The following is a 26,564-nucleotide window of genomic DNA, read 5'->3' as shown; positions in this document are numbered from 1 at the left end:
CCTCTCTCTCATCTGTGTATGAAACGGGGGAGATGTAATGAAGCTGCATGATGGGCAAGCTTAGTGGCAACCCCTACCTCATGTAATATGACATGACATACTCAGGTCTTTATCCTATCATTAGGATAAAGGCAAGTCACACTGGAGCAGTTAGAAGCCCACGCAATTCTAACCAATGTAATTTGAAACTCAAAATCAAATCTTTGGGTTGCCAGATGGAGGGCAAAAATCTGTTTTGTCATATGGGAAAAATGCCTTCTACATTACCAAACAGAAAACTGGTATTAGCTCAGGCCACCCTTAGAAGTGGATATAAACCAGACTGCAAGCTGTGACTTGCTGATAGGAAAACTAGCCATGAGAGCCATATGCTCAGCCCTAGCTGTTCCCAGCTGTTCTCCTAGGTGCGGGATCTCTCTGCTGCTTCCAACCTCAGAAAACAAACAACCACAGTTAGCTAAGCAATTTTTTCTCCCTCATAGCTACATACTAAGCCTCATCTCTTCAAAAACGAAACCAAGCCATAAAAAAAAAAAAAAAAATCTAATATGTTTTCAAAAGCTTGCCACATCTTCCTTTATTAAAAAATGAGGACGGGCTAACTCAAGTTCTTGCACAAAAAGTGATATTCAGATAGTATCACAATACAATAACTGTATTTCACAGTCCAAAGGTTCACTTGAAGTTTGTTGCTTCTCTTCTCGTGAGTCAGTGTACAAACAAGGAAACACACAGCACCTGATTTTTAAACACAAACCCATGAAGAACTCTCCTACTTTGTTAACAGGTACATACATTTCAAGATTATACATGGTATACCCAAGAATAAAAAGAGACTCCTTGCAGAGTACCCTTTTTTTGCATTTATCTGATAAAAATGGTAACTCCCAGTACAGATTAAACGTGGGTTACTGAAACTCTTCACAGTAAGCAAGTTCATATCCCTATCAAAACATGATTCCAATATTAAAGTAGGACTGACTTTACACTGGGTAAAATGTTAAGCATCAGCATCTGCATTGGTTAGATTGCTTATTACTCAGTCTGTAGTGAGCCCTGAGCCCAAGTACACCTGAGTCTCTGCATCATCAAAACACAGCTGGTTCAGTGACAAATTCAGCATTAATACCACACTAATTTCCGCAAGGTATTGCACACCTTCAGTTCCCACAGGAACTGATGGAAGTTGTGTGGCTGGAAACATGCAGTAAAATGGTTCAGTGCTTTCAAAGATGAGAACTGTTATTGTTGCTGCTGCACCCATCATTACAATCCTAAAGAGATTTTTGTGAAGCTTCAGAGTGCAGTTTGTCCAGTTTCAATACATTGATTCACTTTAAGATAAAATGTACATTTAATTAATGGCTAGAGTGATGGTTTAATGACTTAAAGCCAGCCAACCAAATACTAATTCCTTGTGAAATGATTAATTCTGATGTGCAAGAAAATACACACTTTTTAATCTTCTCTATGGTGCTCTCTAATTTCTCATCATTAAGCACTCCTCAAATTAAATATTTTTTTCCAGAAGTAAATTAATACTCCTCTTTGCAGTATGTATTAGAAACCCATATTGTGAAGTTCCCTAAAAAGGTGATTTATTGCAACAACACACTGCTACTTTAAATAACTCTCTGTCTCAATCATACTTTATGCTAATAAAACCTTGAAAATTAATTAAAGCAAAGAGAGGCACACACAGTAGGCGAGTAGGACTGTCACACTACCTTTTTGTCTTCAGAAAGCTGGATGAGTGGAATGCATTGCTAGTTTCATCCACACTATGCATTTGTTCACCACCTCAAACATGAGAATCCCTATCTATAGGATAGAAAAGAATTGATGGTTCCTGCTCAGAAGGAAGTCATAGAATGAATGGCACACCCCTACAGAATTCAGCTGTACTGAGACAGAGCAGTGCCAGGAAGCCTCTCTTGTTTCTCTCTATTTCAAAAAAGCAAGTAGAACACCTAAAATAGCATCTGCTTTAGCAGTTTCCAGTGCAAGAAAAATAATGTAAGGTTTTAATCAGAACTTAAACCTTTAGGCAAGTACTACCACTTTCTTTTGTGAGCTGACCTAAATTTCATAGTAAAACAGAATAAAAATATTCCAAACCATAATGACAAGATTGATTATCACAGAATTTACATTCTTCAGTAGCCCTTACACATTTAATGCAACTAAATCAATTGAATTCAAAGACTGGGTAGAACAAATTCTATGTCTTTTCCTCAATTAATGGTACAGAATGGTACAAAAACCCCAAACCAATATTATTGTGCAGTTTTATTAAAGTTTCTAGAACGCATTATATTTCCTTCTTCTCATTTTTAAAAAATAATCACCTAAAAAAAGATCAACCTTTTTTTAAGCAAATGCCAAAGCCTAACGAAGCAAGCAGTCTTACTGAAGATTATGTAGATGATGTTGCAAAGCACAGCAAATGTGACAGCTCATCTATCAAAGAAAACAAAAGGGTTTATGCATCTAAACTAAACAGAAGCTTTTGGAAGAGCGTGGAGAGTAGCTGGTAGAACTTTACTTATTATAATACAAATAACTAGGAAAGTGAAATCTTATTTGTTTAACAATGAAGACAGAAATATTAAAAGAAAATGGCATAGCCTGTTATGCAAACTATATATTTGATAATAGCTTCTACCTCAATGCCTTGAAGAACATGGCAACTGATAAAATTCCCGCTTTATTGAGCACAAATGCGGTGTCCCATATATGCATTACCCATTCTGTGAACATATTGCTCAGTTAATGGTGACTTTTATTTTCTGCTAGTAATTCACCAAAGCTCCAGCTCCAAAGGACTGCTAGGATGAGACAGCATTATAAGTAGACAACCTGACACTCAACACAAGATTGAGTGTGGATCTGTCTGCATTTAAATGCTCTTCATTGTTATGCTATCTAACGAGCAAGAGAAACATTCATATGAGCAAATCATAATTAAGGTACAGTTAATATGCACACCTTTAACTGGTCAAATAGTGTGCTACTTAATGTTAACTCCTTTTTGCAACACCAATTTTTATTCACAGATTATTTAATACAGCAGAGCAATAGATGCATGCATAAAATATTCCGTCTTGACGGAAAACTGAATTTTGCATAAATAAAACCAGTTCTTTCTCTGTTTATCTCAAAGCATGTTTTCTACTAGTGTTTATAAAGAATGGGAGCTTTGTTCCCAGTAACACGAATCTTCCTTCCACATTGCCTGGAAGGAAACCTTTATTGTTCATCAAAGTTCTCAATACAATAACATTGTTAAGATTTTTGAGAGCACCCAAGATTCACAAACACAACATAAAACCTTCAGGAAGAGCAAAATGGGTTCTTATTTTGACATTTATTAAGCCAAATCATATTCTACCAGCTGGAAATGAACATGTCAGCAAGCATTTACAGACACTAGGATCTGCTGAGTCTGAGATCTTAAAACGCTAGATTAGAGGAAGTGGTGTGACAAAACGTATCCCAAAGCACAGCACAGTTTCATCCACTTCCTAACCCCATAATATCAAAAAATATATTCACTCTGAGGTGAGCTCATGTTCCCATGACACCATGTCTTAAGAAGCAATTGCAAGGAAATGTGCTATATTTGAAAACCCCAAAGACAAAGAACACGATCAGAGGAAGAACAGGAGAGACAGATTATTTTAGTACTAAAAAATAAAAAGCATGAATACACAGAGTAAGCAAAGATGCACACACAGCTTACATAGGACGAATAAGCACTTAACATAATACCAAAGAAAATAGTAAATGCCCCTTCGTTCCCCCCCCCATTTTCTTTCTTAGAAGCCCAGATACAACTGCCCCTGTCCTCCTCCCTTTAGTATCCGAGATTCCTTTCAATTATACTGCTATCAAAACAAATGCAGTTTGCATAGAGACAACTTCGTAATTATGGCAAGGGAAAGTTGCATGGTCCACCGACTACAAAACGCTACAAAACTCACAGTAATAAGAAGTCAAGAGCTTAACTATTCATTTATTTAAATGTATGCTGCAGTTTTCATTTTTTCTGGTCAAATCAACAGATTTTAATTGGCACTTTCAAAAGCAGCAGTCTATGAAAATGACAAAAAATAACACTAGAAACAAAACAAATACATACCCTAAAGGCCTTTTAATTCTTGAATAATGCTGCCCTTTTATTTACCATTGAGAAATGTGTGCATATTATTCCCTTTTTAAATGCAGTTCAAATCAGCTTACGCTCTAGGTTATTCAAAACTTGCTTAGGTACAATGCTCAAAAATGCTTGGTGCACTCAGAGGAAAAAAGGACAATATAGAAAAAAAAAAAAGTGAATTAGTTACTTCACTGTAATACATTTCTATGTGCTGTGTCAGGGCACATTTGAGGGAGCCATCTGTAGGGTATCAGCTTCAATGAGGATACGGAACATGAACACTGAGCTGACATGAAAAATCAAAGTAAAAGAGCAAAGAAAATACTATTGCAACTCGTGGTACACTTGGCACACCTTATGCATTTAAAGACACTGCTGCCATCCAGACTCCATCTCAATGGCTGGTGTACCACTCAAATGTCCTGAATTAATAACGGAGATAAAGCCCACAGATGGCATATAGTATGGTTTGAGACAGACTCATTTTGACAGGTGACAAAGATGACTACTCATCTAGTCATGTGAAATTAAGCACTTACGGGAATGGCAGGTGTGAACTGCCTCCTTTATACAGATTTGGAAGCATCCCATCACTCACAGAAAGTGCCATACTAAAATCCCAGACAACTCTGGAAGTACAGTTAGACTTAAATCTGCAAGAGAGGTAAACTGAGGCTGAGATGTGAGTCCCTGCCTTTTTAGAGTCTGCATGATCTATATTCCCTTGTGATTTGGACAGAGCCCCAGTTACTTAAAAAGAAAATTAAGTTATGGAAAAGTGAAATATAATCAGGACAAAAATTAGTATCTAACACTATGCCACAAACATTAATTAATTTCAAGCTGCTATACATTTGGCCTTATTTCTTACTTTTCAGACTAACTCCCTTTCATCGTTTATCTCCTGCCACTGTTTTAATGGACTTATCCCAACCCTCCCGCTCCATCAGTCACTGCAAGTGGATGTTAAACACCATCTCCCTGGAGCACTAGCGAATAGCTTTGTAACAGGATTGTAGAAAAAATGCCTGGAGGTTACTTCTAAAGCAGGGTGTATTCCTTACGTACTTCTGGTACATGTTGATACTATAAGATGATAAAATCTTTGCCATCTGGCAGTGTGTGTAATTAGAGCAGTAGCTCTGTGCAAAGACATATGGGCAAGAGTACACAAGGTAACCACACACACATGCATTCCTTTTAGGTTTTGCTAAGACTGTAAAATGGACTCTAACACTAACCTTCTCCTTCACCTTTAACATCACATAAAATTTAGAAAAAAAAATAAAATCTGAACTAAATTATTTTTCCCTGACCATAGTTCATGTCTGTTTACTAAAATTTTCTGCCATGTAGATAAAATTCCAAGTTTTTCTCGATGCTGTGTTGCATCAACATATTAACAGAGGACTGACACTGGACATATTTCCCACTGCACATATCACAAAATCTCAGTTTGAGACCAAACTTCAAATAAGCAAGCAACATGCTTCATTACGTATACATTCAAAGAGACTGCTAAGACTGGGAAAGAGCACTTTGGAAAACCGCAGTACTACCTCCATTGCTCAGCCAGATTTTCTCCAAGAGGAAAACTGAAAATGTCCTCTGCAGGTAAACCACAAGCTCCAACTTTTTTCTCAGTCTTAGTACTACGATCAGGAGAAACAAATGTTGAGGTCTCCAGTCCTTCAGTTTCTTTAAACACACCAAATAACCCTCTCTGTCATACCAACAAACCTCATGCGGGACAAGTCCTACAAGGATCGGCTGCGTTCACATTCATTGCCTGTTGAAAGCAGCAGTGAAATTTTAAAGTGCAATTTCCCATGCTTCCTTTATGGCCATTGGTTTGTTCAGTCTCCAGGGTGACCTTGTAGTGGGCAAACTAAATTCACATCCAAGGAAATCAGTAGCCATACTCCAGGTTCACAGTGAGTGTACTCCCTTGGTGGGAATAGAGGGATTCAAATCAATGGTCAGCTTTGGATCATAGGTAGTGGGAAAGTTTGACTAACAAAATTAGATTGATTTTGAAGTAAAGACTCCAAAATGCAGGTAAACCCAAATATAGTGGTTTCACTACCAAATTCTGTGATTTCCTGATCTGCTTTTGCTTCTTCATACTACTCACTAAAGTAAGCGCAGACATCATCTGCAGCTGAAGAAAATAGCAGATAAAATATTTAGTATTTTTACACCCTGAATAGTTGTGATAAAGGCTCTTTTTGCAATGACTCAGCTCAGTATGCAGCATATCAAAATGTGTTTAATATTTTGCATGACTGTAAAAGACATGTATGGTTCCAAATATTTCTTTCTTTGCAAATAAAGAGGTCTAACTGAATGCAGAATTTACAGTTTGAAAACATATGGTTGCTTCTCATCCCAAGACTGGTCATGCTCAACTATTACCACCATATTTACTGAATAAAAAACTAAAGTACTAAATTGTGAGACCATACAGCACAAGCATATTGAGGATTTTCAAGAGATTAACAGCATCCCCTGAAACAACAACCATCTTTAAGTACAGAATGACATTTACCTGACAGCAGCACCTGAAGGCACTAGGTATGCTCAGTATTTTAAATCATATGAAATCTTAAACTGACTCTGTTCAATCACATTATCCGTAAGTGCAATGTTTTCCTCATTCACTGAGGACATTAGCATTGCTGCAACGTTGTCCAGGCAATTCTTTGCTTCTGCTGCATCTGTGCCATCAACAACTCACCACGTTAATCTGCACACCTCTGTTCTTTTTATCTCCAATCTCCTCACATCCTGAAAATTGAAAGGTGCAGACACTCCAGCAAAGAGTAAAATAAACCAGTGAATTCCAAGGACATAATCAAGCCGATGACCTGATGCCTTGAATGATCGGTGATTAAAATACACAACAATTGGAAGGAAAACAGAGTTTTGTAAAACATTTAAAAAACTCATATTTAAGTAACTAACAAGTTCTAATGATAGAAGAGTCCATGTATAACTACAGATCAGTATTGAAAAAAAAAACATAGTATCATCTCTGGAAACACATATTTTTAAACCATTTAACTTACAACTGAGTGTAACTGGAGAAAACAAATATATGTAAATAAAATTTGTTACTAGCTTTGGAGGTTAGAAGAATGAGACAGACATAAAACTGGCCAAACCTTTTACCTGCAGGTAAGCTCCAATAAATATGGGAAAAGTGTAAATGAATCAAAATAATTGCTTTTAGACTGAGTCTCCAGGGAAGCTCTGTCTAGATCTTAAAATTAATTTATACTTTTACATTACTACTGTTGCTCTATTCTACATATCAGATATGTATTAATTTCTAAAGTGAAATAAACTCTTGCCTAGCAGTTGCATATGTACAGTCGTATGCAAGTTGTATTGCTGAAAATTTCTGATTTTTAAAAACAATACAAGATTGGAATAACTTGGTCCCTTTCATCGTATATAAAAAGTGACACAAGATTAGTACATTTCCCAATGTAGAATTTTTTCACAGAAAGCCAAACAACATCCTAATTAGCAAGATGATTTCTAACAAAATAAATAATTAAAATGCAGCACCTTTTAAAACAATTAATGAAAGATGTTTGCAGCAAATAACCCAACTTCATACCTTTCTTAAGAGATAACAGATCTACATCTGGATTTTACTCATCAACTGACACAAAGGTTAATCACTTTCTCATTTAATTTTGGAGTTTTTTTAACAAGTTATACTTTTGCCCTTTCCTCAACTGAAAAATTAAAAGCACATTCCCCATAAAAAGTTTATTTTGTTTAGTGAAAATGTATATAGAAGACTGCTAATGCTGCCCAGTGATCCTTCAAAGACAAGTCTGGTGAGCTTAGAAGAGGAGATAAGATAAAAACGTAGAAGGCAAAAATTTTTTTACAGATTTAGTTTGTCAAATCATCAAAATTATGTCACCAAATTTCAAGCTCAGAAATTCTTAGTCACACATGAAACACAGAATTGTGATTAAATAATCCTTTAAAAAAAATAATTTAAACTGGAAATTGTATGGAACACTGAAGATGACAAGCAACAGCAGATGTTGTCATTATACAATAGGGCTGGTGCACACATAAAGCATGCTCTGCACAGCAACATGCAAGACACTCATTTTCAATAGGCTCTCATGAATTCCTCTTACTTTGCCATGACACCTAAAGATCCATTTGTAAAGAAATGAAAGTATTTTTCCTAAATATGAGTCAGATAAAAGTCCTACCTATAGAACTTCCTAGAAAATTTAGAAACAGGAAGAACAGAGATCATAAATTTACAGACTTGTGAACAGAAAGTTCACACTTACTAAGTTGGCTACTGATTGATGCAAAGCAATATTCTTTCCACTTTTCTCAGATTATATCAAATTAAGACTACTACAGTGCCTCTTACCTGGGCAGAGCAGTTTGCTATTTACAGCAGCTGATTTTTCTTTTTTTTTTTTAAAGCTTCTGAAAGTACCCATATGATGACCAGCAGTGACAAAAGCAGCAGTCTATACCAAACCATTAAATAATGCAAATAAAAAATTTAAGCAAAGACACTAACTAAAAGCTTGATTTGCTTTTGTACAAAATGCTGAAAAACGTTAAAATAAAAAAAAAAAAAAAAAAGAAGAAAAACTTGAGACAGATATGAGAGTCTGAGACAACACAAAGCTCTCACAAACAACCACACCACTTCCTAAAGGCTTCTATCAGGTGTGCTGTTAAGACTCTTAGTGCAGTGTACGTTAAACCAAAGAATAAAATAAGCCAGGAAATTTCTTGCAATTTTCTGCACTTTGTGTTCTGTAGCTGGAGAAGTGAAAACCTGCTTATTCCTATCAAGATGAGATTCTCCTAGTCCTTGACGCCTTAAGGAAACACAAGTGTAACTGTTATTGCTATAGTATCTCTGGCAAAGCAGCATGGACATCAGCTATTTATCTGGGTATTGCTGATGCACATGGTTACAAAATTTACCTTAAACTACATCCTTCCCTGCTTTTTTCTTCACTTTAAAATTGGGTTCATTCTGTGAACAGTTCCTAGGAATTTCAATAAATTCATCTGGTGACAGAATCCAACAAAACCAACCCAACTTTGAGAAGAAACTCTCGTTTCCTCCTCTCTATGCACAGGATACTCTTTCAAATTCACACTTGTACACTCTGTAGCTTCTAATGTCATTGAACTACTTTGTTACATTTTTTTTAAACACAGTTATACACTTAGATTTCTATTTCTTATCATTCAGTCTACAGACTCTAAAAATAACATGTGAAACAGGATAACAAATACACTATAGAGAGAGACCAGCATATAGTGTTTCTGGAAATATTTGCCTGAGTTGTAGGAGGAAGACAAATTCAATCCCAGAGTCTATCACCTCCTAATGACATTTCCTTTAGTTACTGGAAACACTAGTCATACACAAAAATGAACATCACTACAATAAGGTCCTACACGTCAGAGATCTCAGTAATGTTATAATTCCAAAATCATTTGAGTATCTTATTATTCCAATAACTTGCTGTGTCAGGCAAATGGCTTAACACTGTTAGTCTAACTCTATAAATTTACATGAAGTCTATAATTTTTTCAAGCTACCGCTTAAAATGAAACACACTGCACGCAAGGTTCCATGTTGACTCACTCAGTGAATGTCTATGTCGGCACAGAAATGATTCTCTTTTCTTCCTTACCTCCAGATGCTCTAAAATATAGGGAGGGTTTGTCATGCCAAGCCTCAGCATAGCTCCCTCAGGAATAACTTCAACCAGCTTCCACAGAAGGGTGGGGAGGTCTGTGCCAATGTCTCTGCCATAAGCCCCTGTGTCTTCACTGGTCAGCCATATCTCACAAACACCCTCTGTGAATAAAAGAAAGAGATAATTAACAAATCTGTTTTAGAGCTGTTTATTTTATCATACAGCTGCTCACTCTTTTAAATGCAGTATTTCACAAGGCTATTATGCAGCCAGACTGGATATTCAATTGCAAGGGGGAGGGAAGGAGAAGGAAGGCTTATCCCATGGGTAGCAGTGGGTTATTAAGTTCATTTTATGAGCACAAGAGTGCTACAACAATGCTGTAAATTATCATTGCTGTGGAGTGATTAACATTCATAGCCAATGACTAATTCTGTGCTGCCTCTACAGCAAGTCAGTCAAGTTTAGTACTCTATTCTATTTTTTGAGCTTAATTCATTAAACACCACAAGTGACATTACTCGAGTAGAGTTTGCGTTAATGGCTATTACTAGCAGTTAGCTTATTAACTGGTAAGCTTCCAATAAGCAAATGCAGCTCTAAAGCACTGTGATTAACGTTCCTCCTAGAATAAATATTAAAAACTTGTATTTTTTAAATTATACAGTTAGCAATGCAATATCAAGGTTGTATTGAAAAGGTTAGTGACCACTGAATGATAGTAGAGGAAAACCTGCTTCCTGGCAGTTAATGCTTTTTTTTCCCCATCAGTCAGAGCCTCTGGAAGCAGTATATTTGATTTATATCATAAATAGCAACCTTGAACACTGATATGTGGTAATAATATCCTACTACTCAAAGAGGGGAAAGATTGTACCACCCTTTAATAATAGTTGAAAGGAATAAGGTTTCATGCAGCCAATTCTACTGGTCTGCCCCGCTTTCATCCTTTTTACATTGCAACCCCTCTCCCCTTTCCTTATCACCCCAAAGCAAGAAACAAGCCACCGAAAACAGGATGTCTGTGAGGAATACACCTGTGATTCCTAGCCAGATAAGATACCATTAACTCAGTGAAGAGTTCAATTTCTAAAACAAATGATGAACTGGTAAAGGACACATCCAAACACCAGAAGGTGCATAAGTCATCAAAGAATTCTTTAGACCAGCAGAGAATGTATCACAAAATGTAAATGTTTATGCTACAAACATATACTTAAGATGAGGAAAACATAAACATGTACATAGACTTTAATCACATAAAATGTAATAAACCAATAAACCAGATTAACCAATAAACCATTATGTTTTACAAAATGCAAATTCAGGACTGTTACTCTTAAACTCACACTGTAACAATAAAGGCAGAGAACAAGCTATGCTAAACATCAAAGTTAATCCTGTTTGTACAGAAAGGTTTTCAAGGTCACTTATTATTTAGAATCAAAACACTCATCACTTTTTAAGTTTAGCTTCATGAATTAGTCAGTAAGAGAGATGTGTAATTCTGATCTTGTAAGAAGTCTGGTATAAAGCATTGCAGAAGTACTAACTTCTCTTTGGTTGTCCAGTTGCAGTCACAACTCTGTAGTTCCTCTCAAACTGAGCTCCCCATGCAGAATCTACTAGCAGTACACAATCACACAGTGGATTCTACTGTACATACTCTAGGGTTTGCTGCCTGCCCTACATTTTCCTGAAATGGAAAAAAAAAGTGACTTGTATATGCTATATGTTAAAAAGAAGAGAAGTGTAAAGGATCTAAATGTTTGCTAAGGTCCTGTTACATTTGGTTTGGTTTTGAGTCTTCAGTCTGCACTGCAAAACTGTTATTTATTTGCTGAGTCTCTACTGTAACAGAGTAATTCTCATTTGCAAGCTTTCAACCTAAGGAGTTGCATGGGTTTGGATTTTCTTCCCCCTCCCCCCACCATGAAAATGGCTAATGGAATACTGCCTCACAGTTACCAGATGAACACTGAGGAAAAAATAATAAATCACTGGCTAGGAATGGAAATAACATTCCGGTGGAAAACAACAGTGAGCTTTTAAAGCTGCATAGGTGGGGACCATTAGCCCCCTGGTGGGCTGAAACTTCAAATTAAATCACAAGAAGAGGAAGCAGCTGTAATAGTAAATCAGCAACAACAGGAATAAATGTCTCATCTGCTCTCCGATCGGGGTGTTGAACAACAAGCAATGGGAATAATTCATGCTGAGAGAGCCAAGGACGTAATCTTAATGTGGGGAAGGGCAGGGAGGAGAAAGGACACCTGTATTTGAGGAGAATGTTCATGTCCCAATTTCAGGTTGACAAAATGGATCTTCAAATACTGAAAGGTGCTGTGAGTGATAAGTCTTTACAAGCAATGTAAACCAAATTCATGCAAAACTGTGTGTGATAGAGGTTTTGTGTCAACTGTTTTTAGGCTGTTTTATTCTAGTCCTTTGCATCCTCAGTTTAGGAGTCTAAACTTACACCAGGTAAGAGGAGAAAATAACAGACCTCTCAACCAGAATTAATGAAGTCAACCAATAATTCCAATAATTCCTATTTTCACTTCACCCTGTTGCCCTCCAAACTTCAGCCCTAGGTAGAATTCTGTTTCTTTCTTTTGCAGTGAATCTCACTTGATCATTCACCATTCTGTTACTGGGTAATTTTGGTGTTAACAAAGGCAAGCTGATTTTGTAAACAAGAAAATTGATCCAAACTGCAGAGTTCAGATGTGCAAACTCAGAGCATTTGTTACAGTATTAAGGCCAATTATCATTATAGCCAAATAATTACAAGTCTGCCTTTGGTCACAGCTCGTAGTTTATTTCTCACCCTGCCATCACTACCCAGCACAAAAGAGAAACCTCAATAGTTGGCTTCTGATCTCTGCTCAGCTGTAATCAGAGGTGACTGAGAATGAAAAATACTGGAAAAATAATAGGTTCCAAGGAACTGAAGGAAGTTCTGAGCCTATTTCTTCTCCAATTCTTAATATAAAGAATATTCATAGCAGATTATCTGACGTGGGTTTTAACTTCACTTATGTGGGGTAAACAATCCTTGTCATAAAGAAGATAAATCCTACAGTTATCGCTTTTATGAGATATGTGCATATCTGTTTCAGAGACCACTTGAAATAAATAGTTTCTCTAATAAAAAACTTCCAGCATTTTTATTTTGCTTTATCTTCATGTCACTATTGTAAACACTCGTTTCAGTGGTACCAAACATCCTTTAAACTGAAGTGAAAACTACTCCATCTGAAAAATTAGTTTACTTCAATCTACAAAAACACCTGAAGATGTTAAAATACTGGACACTTATCCCAGTGAAATTCTCCTATTTGTTAGCCTGCTGTATCTTTGTACAAATTACATTCAATACCCAAAGCCCCTTCTTTTTTATTTCTCCTTCCCTTCATTCTCTTCTTTCCTGGTAGAGCTTCTAATGCGAAGAGGAGTGGCTTTTCCAACAGCACAATGCTCTGCAGGCTGCCTCAGTGGGAGGTCCCCAAATCTGACCTTCTCAGTAGCCCACATATGCTTATCAATAACTGCCTGACCTCCTTGCAATTCCTTCTCGAACAGTGAATTCTTATGGCAGCCTGCAGTGCTGTACAGACCCCAGAAATACCTCCCCCACTGCACCACAGAAATCTTATAGACCATCTGCCAAGGGGAGGCCTGACTTCAATGTTTGTCAAAAACTGCTTGCAGGCTTGAGGACAATCAATCTGACCATTAGAATCTGACACCCTTAGAATTATTAAAAAAAATTTATTAAAAAAAAATCATAGCCAAAGACAGAGAAAAAGGCTTGGGAAAAAAAATTCTTTTGAAACATGCTCATTGTTCAGAATGAGCTTAGCCCACATTAATTTATTTTGTCTTCAATTATCTGAGTTTCCCCTTCTTTACTCAGCATGGATTTTACAGGTACTACTTACATACTTGATGCAGTGCATGTGCTAGATTACTTTGCTGAATGAGTGCCTTAACTGGGAAATTGTGAAGGCATCTGTGCACAAAGCATATCACTGTATCAACCTGAATGTAATGCAAATTTAAACAGAAACTGAGATTTGGAGGAATCAAGTTCCTCCTATAATTCTGAAGTACTCTGCAAGCATTGATTCACCATGTAAGACCCCTCCTCTTAAGACAGTCAGTTTAACCACACAGATCAGCACTGAAGCATCTCATGGTAGAAACCTACTGAAAGAGAAAATCAAGGGAGCAATTCACTGATGCTAATAGAGGTTTAGAAGGATTCATTTCCAGTTCATCAAGAAACCCTCATTTGATCTGTATATATACAGGGCTTCTGGAGGGGAGAGAACGGAGTTAGACACAATCCTGTACAAACTCACCTCAGTTACTCAGGAAGTAACTCACACCTAACTGTCACAATTAGAAACTGCAGGATATCTGTCAAGTAGATGACAAAAGAAGCAAACTGAAGAAAAAAATACAGATCTAGGTACAGAGCTGGTGAAAGACGCAAGCTGTCGAGCCTGAATTTCTAGAGGATCTTTATTATGTCAAAAAATATTTCCTCTTTTCGAAAGATCTATCTTTTCATCCTTTTGGACAGTCTTAAGGACATGAAAAATGATTATGCACTCCTGTTTTCTTAATGCTTGCCACAAACAGGAAAACAAGATCTGAACGACATTACAAATGTGGGCTGACCTACTGGAATGAAATGCTTGGAGAAACTACTAGATCCCAAAACTCCCATTAAAAGAGAAAGTTTAGCAAAATGAAGGCTGGCCTAACCAACCCTTCACATCACAGGAGGAAGCAATGGTTGGTTGAGCGGCCAAGAAAGGCTGTTCAGAATTAGTGCACTTCAAAATGGGGACCAGAAAAATATTTCTCTGAATTTTTGCTATTAGACTCATAATCAAGTACCTCTTTAATAACATAAATTGATCTGAAGCATTGATTAGTATTACATAAGGACCCACTACACAGAGTGACTTAATCTAAAAGCCTGAACAAATTCCACTTTATGTGGTCATCAGGAAAGACAATTCTGTACACACAGTGAGAATTTCTTTTCACTGGATCACAGAATAGCTTAGGCTGCAAAAAACCTCTAGGGGTCATCTAATCCAATCTCCTGTTCAAATCAGGTCCAATTAGATGAGATTGCTCAGGCCCTTCTGCAGTTGTGTTCTGAATATTTCCAAGGACAGAAATACCACAGTCACTTTGGGTAATCTGTTCCAATATTTGACAACCCTATGGGTAAAATATTTTTATTTCCATCTAATTGCAATTTCCTGTGTTCCAACTTGTCCTGTTACCTCTCATCCTATCTCTGCAAGACCTGTCTGACTACAAGACAGTCTGGCTCTGCCTTCTCCATACCCTCCCATTAGGCAGTCGTAAACAGTAATAAAATCTCCTCTTAGCTTTCTTTTCAAAGGCTCCACAAATGTGTTTCTTGTGTGCTATGTGCTCCATCCTCCTAATCATTTCAGTGTCCCTCTTCTGAACTGCTGCAATATGTCAGCAGCTTTGTCCTGGGGTGTCACACACTGGACAGAGCACTCTCTCTGTGAGATCTCATAACTGCCAAGTACAAGGCACTAGTCACTCCCCAGGGCCTGTGGCTGTACTCTGGATAATAGCATCTAGGGCAAAGCTTATCATTGCTCAGGGGTTCCAGGGTTCCACTGCTGACTCATGTTCACCAGTTTGCCCAGTGGAACTCCAAAGTCTGCAAAGCTGCTTCCCAGACGGTCAGCTGTCCACATCCACAGTGCAGCATGGCGTTACTTCACCCTAGATTCGGGACATTTTACTTGACTTTGTTGAACTTCATGAAGTTTACAGTCAGTCCATTTCTCCAGGCAGTTGAGGTCCTTTGCAATAATAGCCATACACTCCAGACAGTAATTACTCCCCTAATTTGGGTATCATCTCCCAGATTCCTCAAAATGCACTCTATCTCACTGTCCACCTTAATAATATAGACAGGAAATAGTGGCTCCAGTATCAATCCCTGCAGAACACCATTAGTATCCACCAGCTAGACTTTATACCTTGGATCACCACCCTGGGAGCCTGACAGTCCAACCAATTCCTTCAGCCACCTTACCATCAACTTATCCCATCCACATCTCACTGATCTGAGAATATTGTGGGAGATTATGCTGAAATCATAGCTAAATTCAAAGTAAACAAACCAAAACAAACCACACTAAAAATAACCAAAACAGAAAACCCCATAGAAAACAAAAAAACCTCAACTCCACTACAAACCCCAATGACAAAAAAAACCCAAAACACAAAACAACCAAATAACCTACTAAACTTCCCCCCAAAGAAAACCCCCAAAATACCACAAAACCAACCCACCCCAAAACACCAAAACTCCACTGCTTTCCTCTCCGCTACAATGCCAGACGTCCCATCAGAAAAGTCACTCAGGACAGTCACAGGATTTGCACTTGGTAAATCTATGCCAGCTGTTCCCAAGGACCCTCTTGTCCTTCCTGTGCCTAGAGGTGACTTCTAGGAGGGTTTGCTCCACAGAGAGTGAGGTTCAGTTGCCCTGTAGTTCCCTAGATCTTACTTCTTGCTCTTCCTGAAGGGCAGGGTGACATTCCCCTTCTTCCAGTCACCAAGAGCCTCCCCTGGTTGTCACGTCCTTGGAATGACGGGAGAGAACAGCCCCATAATGACATCAGCCAGCACACTTGGTGCACTTGGATGCCTCTCATTGTAGGATTATTTCTATTACTTCTGGATGTCAGTCTGCAGTTACAGAAACTAGAGCTATGTTTTGCTAGTGCTTAGTACATTATAAGCCTTTAAAGCAGTTGTGGTTTCTACTACCCACTGGATGACACATATATTAGAGTGCTTAGGAAATGAACACACTAAGTTTTATGGTCTACATATTTTTGAGAACAAATGTTTGGAAACTAACGTGAAGTGACATACAGACCAAGTTATACTGACTGATATTATTCGCCCATGTAGGATAACAGTATTTTAAAAGTAGAATACTGACCAATATCACTTTGGAAGATTCTGTTTGGCAGTGTTGTCTACTACACTGAGCAACAAAATTCAAGATACTTTTTCTTTCTCCTTGCCAACATACTTCAGTAAATGTTTACACTAACAAATGATTAAAGTTCTCATGTATTTATATAAATGCTATACATTAGTATATATTCATGGTATGAAAGTCTCAAATCATATGAAGCCATAACAGGAACTTGATTTAAAGGATCATTTACCACAGACGTGACATAGGTACTTACAATAAATTCCTGATCCTGCAAACTAATGTAAAAAAGTTTGAGCTATACTTGCAAACTGCAAGACAGAAAAATTAATTGCATCTTGGATCCCCTTAACTCTTCCAGCAATTACTTTTTCAAAAGTATGACACAATTTTTGAATTTTGGTTAGATTAATTTATATTTTAAAAAAGTAAAATGTGTTCTCTCTCTCACTTCCATACTAAGTTGTAATCAGAGTTTAAATGAACTTTGAGGCAAAGAGCTAAAGAAATGCCTTACCAAGCTCGATGCAGAAGAGTTAAAGAAACAGCTTGGTTCCATCTCAATGTAAAAGTGTTATTAAGTTTTAAAAATTTTAGGGTTTATACATTTTTTCCCCCTCAAAGTGCATCTAATTTGTCTTTATGTACTTTACAAAATCAAATCAGAGCTGAATCACAGTGAAAAAATTACAAGCATTACAAATAAGAACTTTTCTTAATTACTTCTACAATAAAATAACAAAACACTGTGGGTTTGTATATAATTAAAAACCAAAAACATCCCTTCCCCTCCTACAACAAAACATATGTACACACTTCTGCTAACACCTTTCACATTAATTTTTAGGGTTACTTCAGAGATTTTATCAAAACCTCCATACTTAAACTAAGAATTCTGGCCCAGATACTTATCTGCTTTTTAGTAACATAAAGGTAACTTTATGTAACAATCCTCTGTCATCTGTTTTATATTTAGATGTGAAGTCTGATAGAAGAACCTAATAGCCATATGACTAACAGTGGCTTTCCATTTTATTTTGTATGGTTAAGAAAATGGAAGCTGCAAGAGGATTTACTCAAAGTTTTACTTTTCCAAAGTCATGCATCTGACAGATGAAACTGATGAAACCCTTTAGAACATAGAATTTGCTTATTTAGCTAAATCCCTTGCATAAACGTCTCAAAAACAGAACTGTTCCTTTTGCAGAATATGTTTTGCCATCAAGGTGAAGGAAGTTTACTACCTGTGACTGTTGTAGGGTTTAAGTTTTACAATCTGTATCAAACAGTTTACTTTGTTCACTTGTGCTACTATATTGTAAGCAAAGTATTTTGATATGAGGATTTTTTCAAGAAAAGGAATAAGAAAGCTTGCAATTGCACTAAAAGTTTCATTTAAATTAGTCCTTCTTCTTACAGTATTAATATAAAAGAAAAAAGTTTGAGAGTTCCCAATAAAAAGCATGCATCACATAGAGCCAAGTAATCATTAAATATCAAAGCAAGCATAAAAGGTTTCTCTCTACCACAAAGCAAACTCTTGTCCTTGCTTATAAAAGAGGTCATTCTACCCCTGTAGGGACCTCTGTTCCTAACAGCTTACTGCTAGAGCATGAACTAGCAGCCCTGTCTCGCTCGTTTTCTAGCTATAGCACGTTAGCAAAGGGGAGAGGAAGGAGGGGAAGGAAAGGGAACAGTATAATAGGTCACTTGCTGCTGCAAACAGCATGATAGCTAAACTCATTATGAGTCCAGCTTCATTCTGCTAGAACAAGAGGCTCAAAAGGGCGTGAAGACAGTTAGGCCGCAGAAGTTTGCTCAGTGCCAACACTGCAGCATTATGCATCTTGCTTTCAAGAAGGATTAATGATACCATACATCATGATGATAAATTGGGGTTTGTAGCCAGTCTGAAGAGAAAGGGGAGGAAAGGATTTTTTCTAAAAAGGAGGTAAAAAACCAGTTGAATTTCATGAGTTGGTCCTATTTTTCAGGTTGAGGAAGTTGTTCTTTAGGAGAGAGGTCTGTGCTTTTTCTATTGGTCATCTGCCCATGACCTCCTATTTCCAGGCATGTGTGTAATGTACACAATGGCCTGTTTTGAAGGTTAGCTCTTGCACAAATGAAAAAATAAAATAAATTTTAAAAAATTTGCACTTAATCATTACACTTGCCAGCTGAAAGGAGATAAAACTAAACTTTGCCGTTCCACGCAGAGACATTCTACAAGAATTCAGTTGGTTTTCACAGACTAAGGACATCTATTGTCTGAGTTAACAGAATAAAAGTCTTATGTGTATTAATGATCAGGGACATAATTGCTTGATGTTAATTAGTTCTTTGCTGAACCAAGAACATTATTCCAGGAGCAAGTTAATGATAGGCAGTGGTACCTGCATCAAGAAAATAAAGCATAAAGGGATGGGTGACCATAGGGAACAGATTTGCAAAAAGAGACCTAAATACAGCGGGAAAGCTATTTTAGAAAACACAGGCATGAGTTTAGAATTGTTCTGCACCCCTGAACACAGCACACAGATATGCAGGTCTCTGAAGTGTGGAATTATTGTTCTCTGCTGTATGCCTCACAAATACGCTTTCTGAACTATTGACACGCTCATGTTGTTCTGGTACTACAAGCAGACAGAGAATATTCGACCCTCCACCAGAAGGGTCAGTCCAGTACCCTGCAGAAATACTCTTCAGCTACTGAAAAGAGAAAGAGCAAAATTTCCATACGCTTAAGAACTGAAGAACTAAAATTTGTTATTTCTATGCCTATTGTAAAAACACATATGAAAAACCTGCATTGAGCTCTGAATTCAAAATGAGGCATACAAGAAATCTTGTTTATGACTTTGAAATTCATTGGGAAAAAGAGAGTAACGTGCCACTCATTATAACATACGCTCGCTGTTTTAAACCCAAAACATAGGCTATCATTCTGCTGTAGATGAAGTATCAGATGCAAAAGGTCACACACTACACAAATTCAAGGAAATGGTCACGAGCTGTAGGCATATTACAGGATGCAGTGCTAATTAATGGAGGCTTTTTACTGAGTATCCATCTCTGTAGTGCTAATGAGTTTGGATTAATTTAAACAACATGTTTTTGTGGAAACTGATTAATTCTTGGGAAGTAAAGTGGCATACCAAGTTTCAGTCATTAAAAATGTTTGTAGTCAAGCTAAATAACCCTCTGAATCTGAGTATATTATCATATAATCTTCTACAGAAAGAGAATAACTTACAAATTCTAGAATAGCAGCTTGCACACAAGCTACCAGGGTGCGTTAGAGGTAGTTGACATGGAAATTCGTAGAGCATTCTGCTGCCCAAATTTCTTGCATTTTCAAGATTTGAATCCTATAGTCCTACTTCATTCAATGTTTTTGGCCTTTTTTTTTTTTTTTAAATGAACAGGAAGAAGAGAAAGAAATCACATTTTGGGTATTTACAGATGACATTTTACGTATTAGCTGAAAATCATTTGGAAAGAATTTGGGTTACAGTAAAATGTTGGCATTTTAAAGTGTAATCAAAGAAAGAAGATAGATTATGTCTACCTTTGACTGAAAAGCTAACAAGAATGAATAAATAATCTCTGTTCTGCTACATATCCCAGGATTAGGGGAGATGTCATTTAGAATGTTTCATGTTCTAACCATAAAACCCCCCCCTAGAATTCAGAACAAAGTACTGTCGTAAGGGACAAATATAGCAGTGTCAAATGCTTTCTTGCATCCTAAGTTATGAGCCAAGACATAATAATGGAAACCTCAAATGCAGTACAAAATACAGAAACACTTTAATAAAAAAAGCTTGCTTTGCTTTTTAAGTAATTCTTCTATATATCACCATCATTTTACACTGAAGTACTGAATTCTAAAAAAACCAACAATACAGAGGGGTAAATACCATTTCCAAGGATGATAATCCTTATCTAAAGCATAGAAAACATCATTCATTCCTTAGGGCCTGTGTCTACAAGTGTGTCAACTTATTGCTGCACCTGACTACAAGCTATAACAGCTATGCAGCGAGTCACAAAGTAACAAAACTAAGGTGGTGTTATCTTTTTCTTTTAATGAGAAAAACAACAGTCAGGAAAATATATATTGCAAATTAGAAAGTCTACAGATAGAAAAAACAACATAATCCCCTGATTTCTGTCAAACCCCTCTTTTAATGTTCCGTATTTCTTAAAATGCTTTCTCAAATGAATGGTATTTTCTCTGCAGCTTTAAATGGGTCAACTTGACCAGAAAGGAGACTGCTTGCACTGCACTAGTAATATAACTTTCCCAATTCTAAATCATGAATTTGTTTAATTATATCCACTGAATTCGCACAGAGAACTCAAAGCCTCTTTGTTGTGTAATCACCTTAATCTAAATTTATTTTAAACATTCAGTGCTAGACCACTAAAATATATCATCAGCAGAATGCAATTAAAATGTGTTGGAGATGTCCACAGGGAGGTCAAAGCAAAATCATTCATGGGTTTTGGAGGATATTAATGCATTTTTCTCATACAGATTAATACCAATAGAGGTCTCATTCTAAACAATAATTAACCTTTTGATTAACTTCCTATATGGCAACATAGGGATATGAATTAAATCTAAGTTAAGAGAAATGAGCTTCTATCCATGAATCTTTCACGAAAGAATATTCAGAGTGAAATTACCGAATCTTTTAAACAGCAGCATTCAAACAAGAGCCTAGTTACTCAGAAAAAGTTTATTATTCCATCTAATAAAAAAGCCCACCAGAAAGATGACACTAGGGAAAAAAACTCTTAAAAATATTGAAATAATCTAAGAATATATATCACTGTTTGTTAAATAATTTTTCTTTAAACTTTTGGTAAAAGTCTCCAAGTGTTATACAAGTTTACCTTTGTCTTGATTTAAAATTTTCTGAAGTGTGTTCCTTATAGCTATTACCAACACCGTTTTAGCCTATATTTAGCTCTGAAAGACAAAACTCAGCAGTGCAACTTGAGGAAAAAAATTGTAAAGGTATCAAACTTCACAAATCTTTACAACAGCTGCTCAGCTGCATTAACTGTTAGAAACCCATCATTGGGGAAATCTTGATTAAAAAAAATAACACAGTAATGAGTTATCCCTAACACTAGGAGATCACATTTCCCTTCAAACCAGGTAATAGCATTTAAGTACTACTTCTCTGCATGGTAGTTTTAACCTGTTCGTTTGTTTCCCAAGATGGTGTTTCCATCAGCAGTACTTTCCACCCTTTCACAGAGCGTTCAGTTTTAGAAGACTCCCCCAGCCCACAATGGGCATGTCAAAGCACCAGTTTATAGGTGACTATGGAGAGAACATATATTTGATTTTAGAAAGTGGAAGAGCAGGGAGGTTCCAAAGCCTGACTGTGGTTCGTGCACATGTGTTCCAGGGACACATCACCGGGACAGGAACACGAAAAACATCCCCGTAGTTATGGCGAGCGGTGCAATATGTCTGGCGTGGTACTCTTGCCAATGATCACTGCTCACCAGAAGTTTCAAAGGGCATGGAAAAATTACTTTGGAGAAAAATTCTTCCAGGCAACATCAGTTCTGTCAGTCAGCATGGGCTGAAGCCTAAGAAGCTGTATTAAAGTATTCAGACTTTCAACAGTTACAATAATATTAGTACAGCATATCAATTAATACACTTAGAAGTAGGATTGCAATCGAGTCATAGAAATCTACAACTGATATGTGGCTTCAGAATTCCACAGATACATTACTTTTAGAGGAACATCAAGAACCATTTTCTTTCAGAACCCTTTGAGCCCTGAAGATGAATTCTAACCCAAACTTTCTAGAGTAATCCCAAATCAAACATAAATGCTATTCAAAAATGCTTCTCATTTTTCTGAAAGAAATACGATCCAGCAGATAACGGAGTAGTTTTCTGCATATGTTCATATTTTTTGATAGTGATAGATGGAATATTTTGTAGAACAGTTTTACTAAAAATGCCAAATGCATATCACTAAGTTGGATAAAGAAATAAAGCACAGACAATGTACTACAAAGTAATCAAATATCCAACCCAAAGCAAAACTAAAAAAATAAAAATGTCTACTATAATATACTCTGCCCTGCTGCAGAAGAAACATGCTGCATGTGCATATGCCATTTGTCACTTCTACATATAAAAAAAGCTTTAGCAATTCTAGAAACAAGAAGAAACCTCATGAAAGGTCTGTTCTTAGTCTGTTTTAGAAATGGGAGAAATGTAATTTCTTACATAGCGCATCTTGACTGCCAATAATTACGTTTTAACAACATGAGCTTTTAGCCTTAGGTCGTGTGCTGTGATTTCCAAATAATCTAATAAAGGGTTTATAGTAACTCTTAAGTTGTAGCATAACACATCTTTTTGTCCCCTTGCCACAATGACAATTTCACTGCAACTTCAAGCATGTTAAACACCTCTACTTTTTTTTTTCTATGAACAGGAACAGTTGGTTAATAGAGATGGGAATTTTTGAGTTTACTATATTTTCTGAAAGATTCTTTCTAGTATTTCCTCTCTCCCACCTCCACTGTCTAGTAAAATACAGAAAGCAATTATCTATTTCAACCTTTTGCCCTGAAGAAAAATTAAAATGATGCGACAAATTCTAAATACAGACAAAGAATACAGTGAAACATGGAAGCATAAAGCCAAAAGTGATGCACAGGATGAAAACACTTCCCTGAAACCTACAGAGAAGCCCTCGACATACGTGCAGTATCTCAGCTCAGATACTGTTTGAGGCTCAGCCATGGGAAAGAAGCCTTTCAAGAATGAGTGCAAACACTCGAACACACACAGAAATCAGAGAAATTAGCAAAACTGACTGGGTTAAATAACACCACAGAGTATTAACTACAGATTGGCACAGAAAAATAAACTGAAACCTCTTAAAAGAAAATTTTCAAAAGAAATACATTCCTTTCCTCCAGCTGAACAAAAATATCCAGCCATCTTGGGATTACAGTGAAGGTTTCCCTCATTTGTTTAGGTTTAGAGTTACTATTCCAACAAGGATTTTGATGCCACTCTTACTTATGAAACATTAGTTTAAATCAATCAGATCAGTTTCTAGGAATACAGAAGAATGGACAATGTTGAGCTTCTATTTTTTCAAACAACTGCTGTTTTGCTTTTACTAATAATTGAGTTACTGAATCCCAGTAACTGGAACTCAAGTCTCCAACGTGGACTCAGATTCCTTAAGTTTGTATTTAAGAAGTATATCTTTAATCAGGATACCTAAGAAAACAAGGCTTCCGTGACCATGCTGTGCATGTATCATTCTATCCCAGCAACTTCTGAATGCAGACCAATTTCTACCAAATTTAACAGAAAAGCAGAATTCTCAACAACAGTAAGTTTCCAAAAGTGTCACGAACAACGGTAACCAGTTGAAGAAGCATTCCCCAAACATGTGTCCCACTTTAAGAGAAGGCAGGCAGGACTCTGCCACTATTCAGTTTATTAGGGTGCAGCCATCGGGCTGGGATATCACAGGCTCCATAAGGAAAAGAAGTGGGGTTCATACTGGTGAAGTCCATCAGCATCACAGGGAACCAAACTTCAGGCTTTATGACATCACATAAAAGCTGATCTTCAAATAAACACCACAGCATTGCATAAATAAAAGTACAGATTCACAAGAATTTGCAACTTGTAATTACAGTTACTTGTCCAAGTACTTTACCTCTACTTAAACCTAAAGAATAGTACATTACAACAGTGAAATTGTCCCATACTAATCAATAGTATGGGACAGTGAAATGATTTGCCGTCTTCGGGTTGTTAATATCCTCTATCACTAGGGCTCCAAGCAATTCATCATACCCTATGCTTGAATGCAAGCCACTGGAGCAATAGTTTTTCTGCATATTCTCTCTGTGTATGTTTCTATGCATGACAGAACAAATATTGAGACTATCTGACAGTCTCTATTTTATTTTGCAGGTCTGTTCCAACACATTTAACCACAATGCATATCTCCTCTCTTTCCTCCCCTTCAACCTGCCCTGTCGATGACCTTAAATGCAATTTAAATGAACCACTCTCTGCTAGTAATGAGAAATAATTCAGCCTCAATGATGGTTTGCTAAGGCTTCTCTCATAAAAGAAAAAGAAAGCACACATATCTTTTCAATCATTTTGAATCATATGAAAATTTTTTGGCTTAAAAGAAATCATTCACTAGTGACGTTATGGAGGCTGGAGGTAAGTCAAAATCAAAAAAGTAAAATAATTTATTTGTTCCAGGCCCTAATTATAAATTCAACGTAAGGGACTCATAGCATGGGCAATTTCTATACCACTGTTTCAGAATTACTAAGTTTTGCTGCTCTCCCAGATTGAGAGGAAGGATTTAATAATTCTACCCACTGCACATTAATGCCTTTTCCCCCTCTACGAAAGAGCACAGAAAATACACAAAATTAACAGTACAAATTGCACAAAAGAAATACACTCGTAAGTCTGATAAAGACAATTAATACCAAACTTTTCTCAACTATTCTGAAATGACTACAAATGGATGCACAAATGGATTCAGTCTCCCAGCTCCCATTGATATCCTTGAGCACTGATCTTTGCAAAGCCATTTAAACAACTCTGAGCTTATTTTCAGGATGTATGAACAGGGAACCTTGCTAGTACACTTTGTATGCAGTTTGTAATTCTTCTTCAACTTCACATGAGAGATTCTGGGATCTTTTTTGTTTAATCCAATCACTGAAACAGAATGATCCAGTATGACTCAAATTCTGGACAAGAAGCAACGATTTGCAGAAATAGACTCCACTTTAGCCCGGATAAACAATTTAAGGATCACAATGTAAAAGTATTACTGATTTAGAGAAGGATAATTCATATGAAAGTGCCTCATTAAAAACAGGATCATAAAACAAAAAGCTCTGTGCTGCTAGACAAACTGCATTGTGTCTTGCAGAAGTGTCAAGGCTTGGCTCACATCCAGTTGCTGAAACATTGCCAGGCACATCAGATATATATTAATGCAGAATAATCTGTAAGAAAAGCATTCTTTCATAAACATTTTTTTCTTTGTAAAACCATCAATCAACTTCCTAGCTAAGCACCATGTGGCTCAGCTTAAGAGATCCTCAGGAATGCTTCAGTGTCTATAAACCACTAACTTACTTCACAGACTTGGTGCCTTTCAGTGCCCATTGTCCTAAGTATTTGCTGAAGTTATTTGGCTGGCTGTCAGCAGCTAATTCTGATTTGTAACTTGGGAAACGAGCAGCAGGAGGTCCTCAGACCTGACTAGTGACATCCTCAGCACCAATTAGCCAAGGTGCAGACTGCCAGTAAAGAATGTTTTGCAGTTCCAATTATTTTAGAGAAAGAACAGGAAGATACAGGACCACCTAAACATCTGTCAGAAAAAAACTTGACACAAGCATCTTGTTATTTAGCCCACCTTAAACTGCAAAGAGAAACAAAATGATACATGTTTTTGGTTGAAAGCTGTGTTTCCTGATAAAGATATATCCTAAGAAATACAAGTGCATTGGCAATTCAAGATACCAGCACTGCAAAAATAAAACAAAGTACAAAGATTCCAAAGAAACCTTGCTACAGAACAGTAATTTTACATGACTTATAAGGACTGAACTC

The 26,564-nt window shown here is 36.8% G+C and overlaps 1 protein-coding gene across 1 annotated transcript in view; it reads right to left on the bottom strand.

Annotated features, from left to right (window-relative positions):
* Positions 1–26,564, bottom strand: part of CDKAL1 (CDK5 regulatory subunit associated protein 1 like 1) — a 406,927-nt gene that overhangs the window by 147,364 nt on the left and 232,999 nt on the right. Inside the window, exon 10 of the mRNA XM_027654133.1 lies at positions 9,868–10,034. Coding sequence (XP_027509934.1) covers positions 9,868–10,034 — 167 coding nt within the window. The remainder of the gene's footprint in view (positions 1–9,867; positions 10,035–26,564) is intronic.

Source organism: Corapipo altera, unplaced genomic scaffold (assembly GCF_003945725.1).
Source record: "Corapipo altera isolate COAL_440 unplaced genomic scaffold, ASM394572v1 60, whole genome shotgun sequence".
NCBI classification, from domain to species: Eukaryota; Metazoa; Chordata; class Aves; order Passeriformes; family Pipridae; genus Corapipo; species Corapipo altera.
This window is presented reverse-complemented; position numbering and strand designations above follow the sequence as displayed.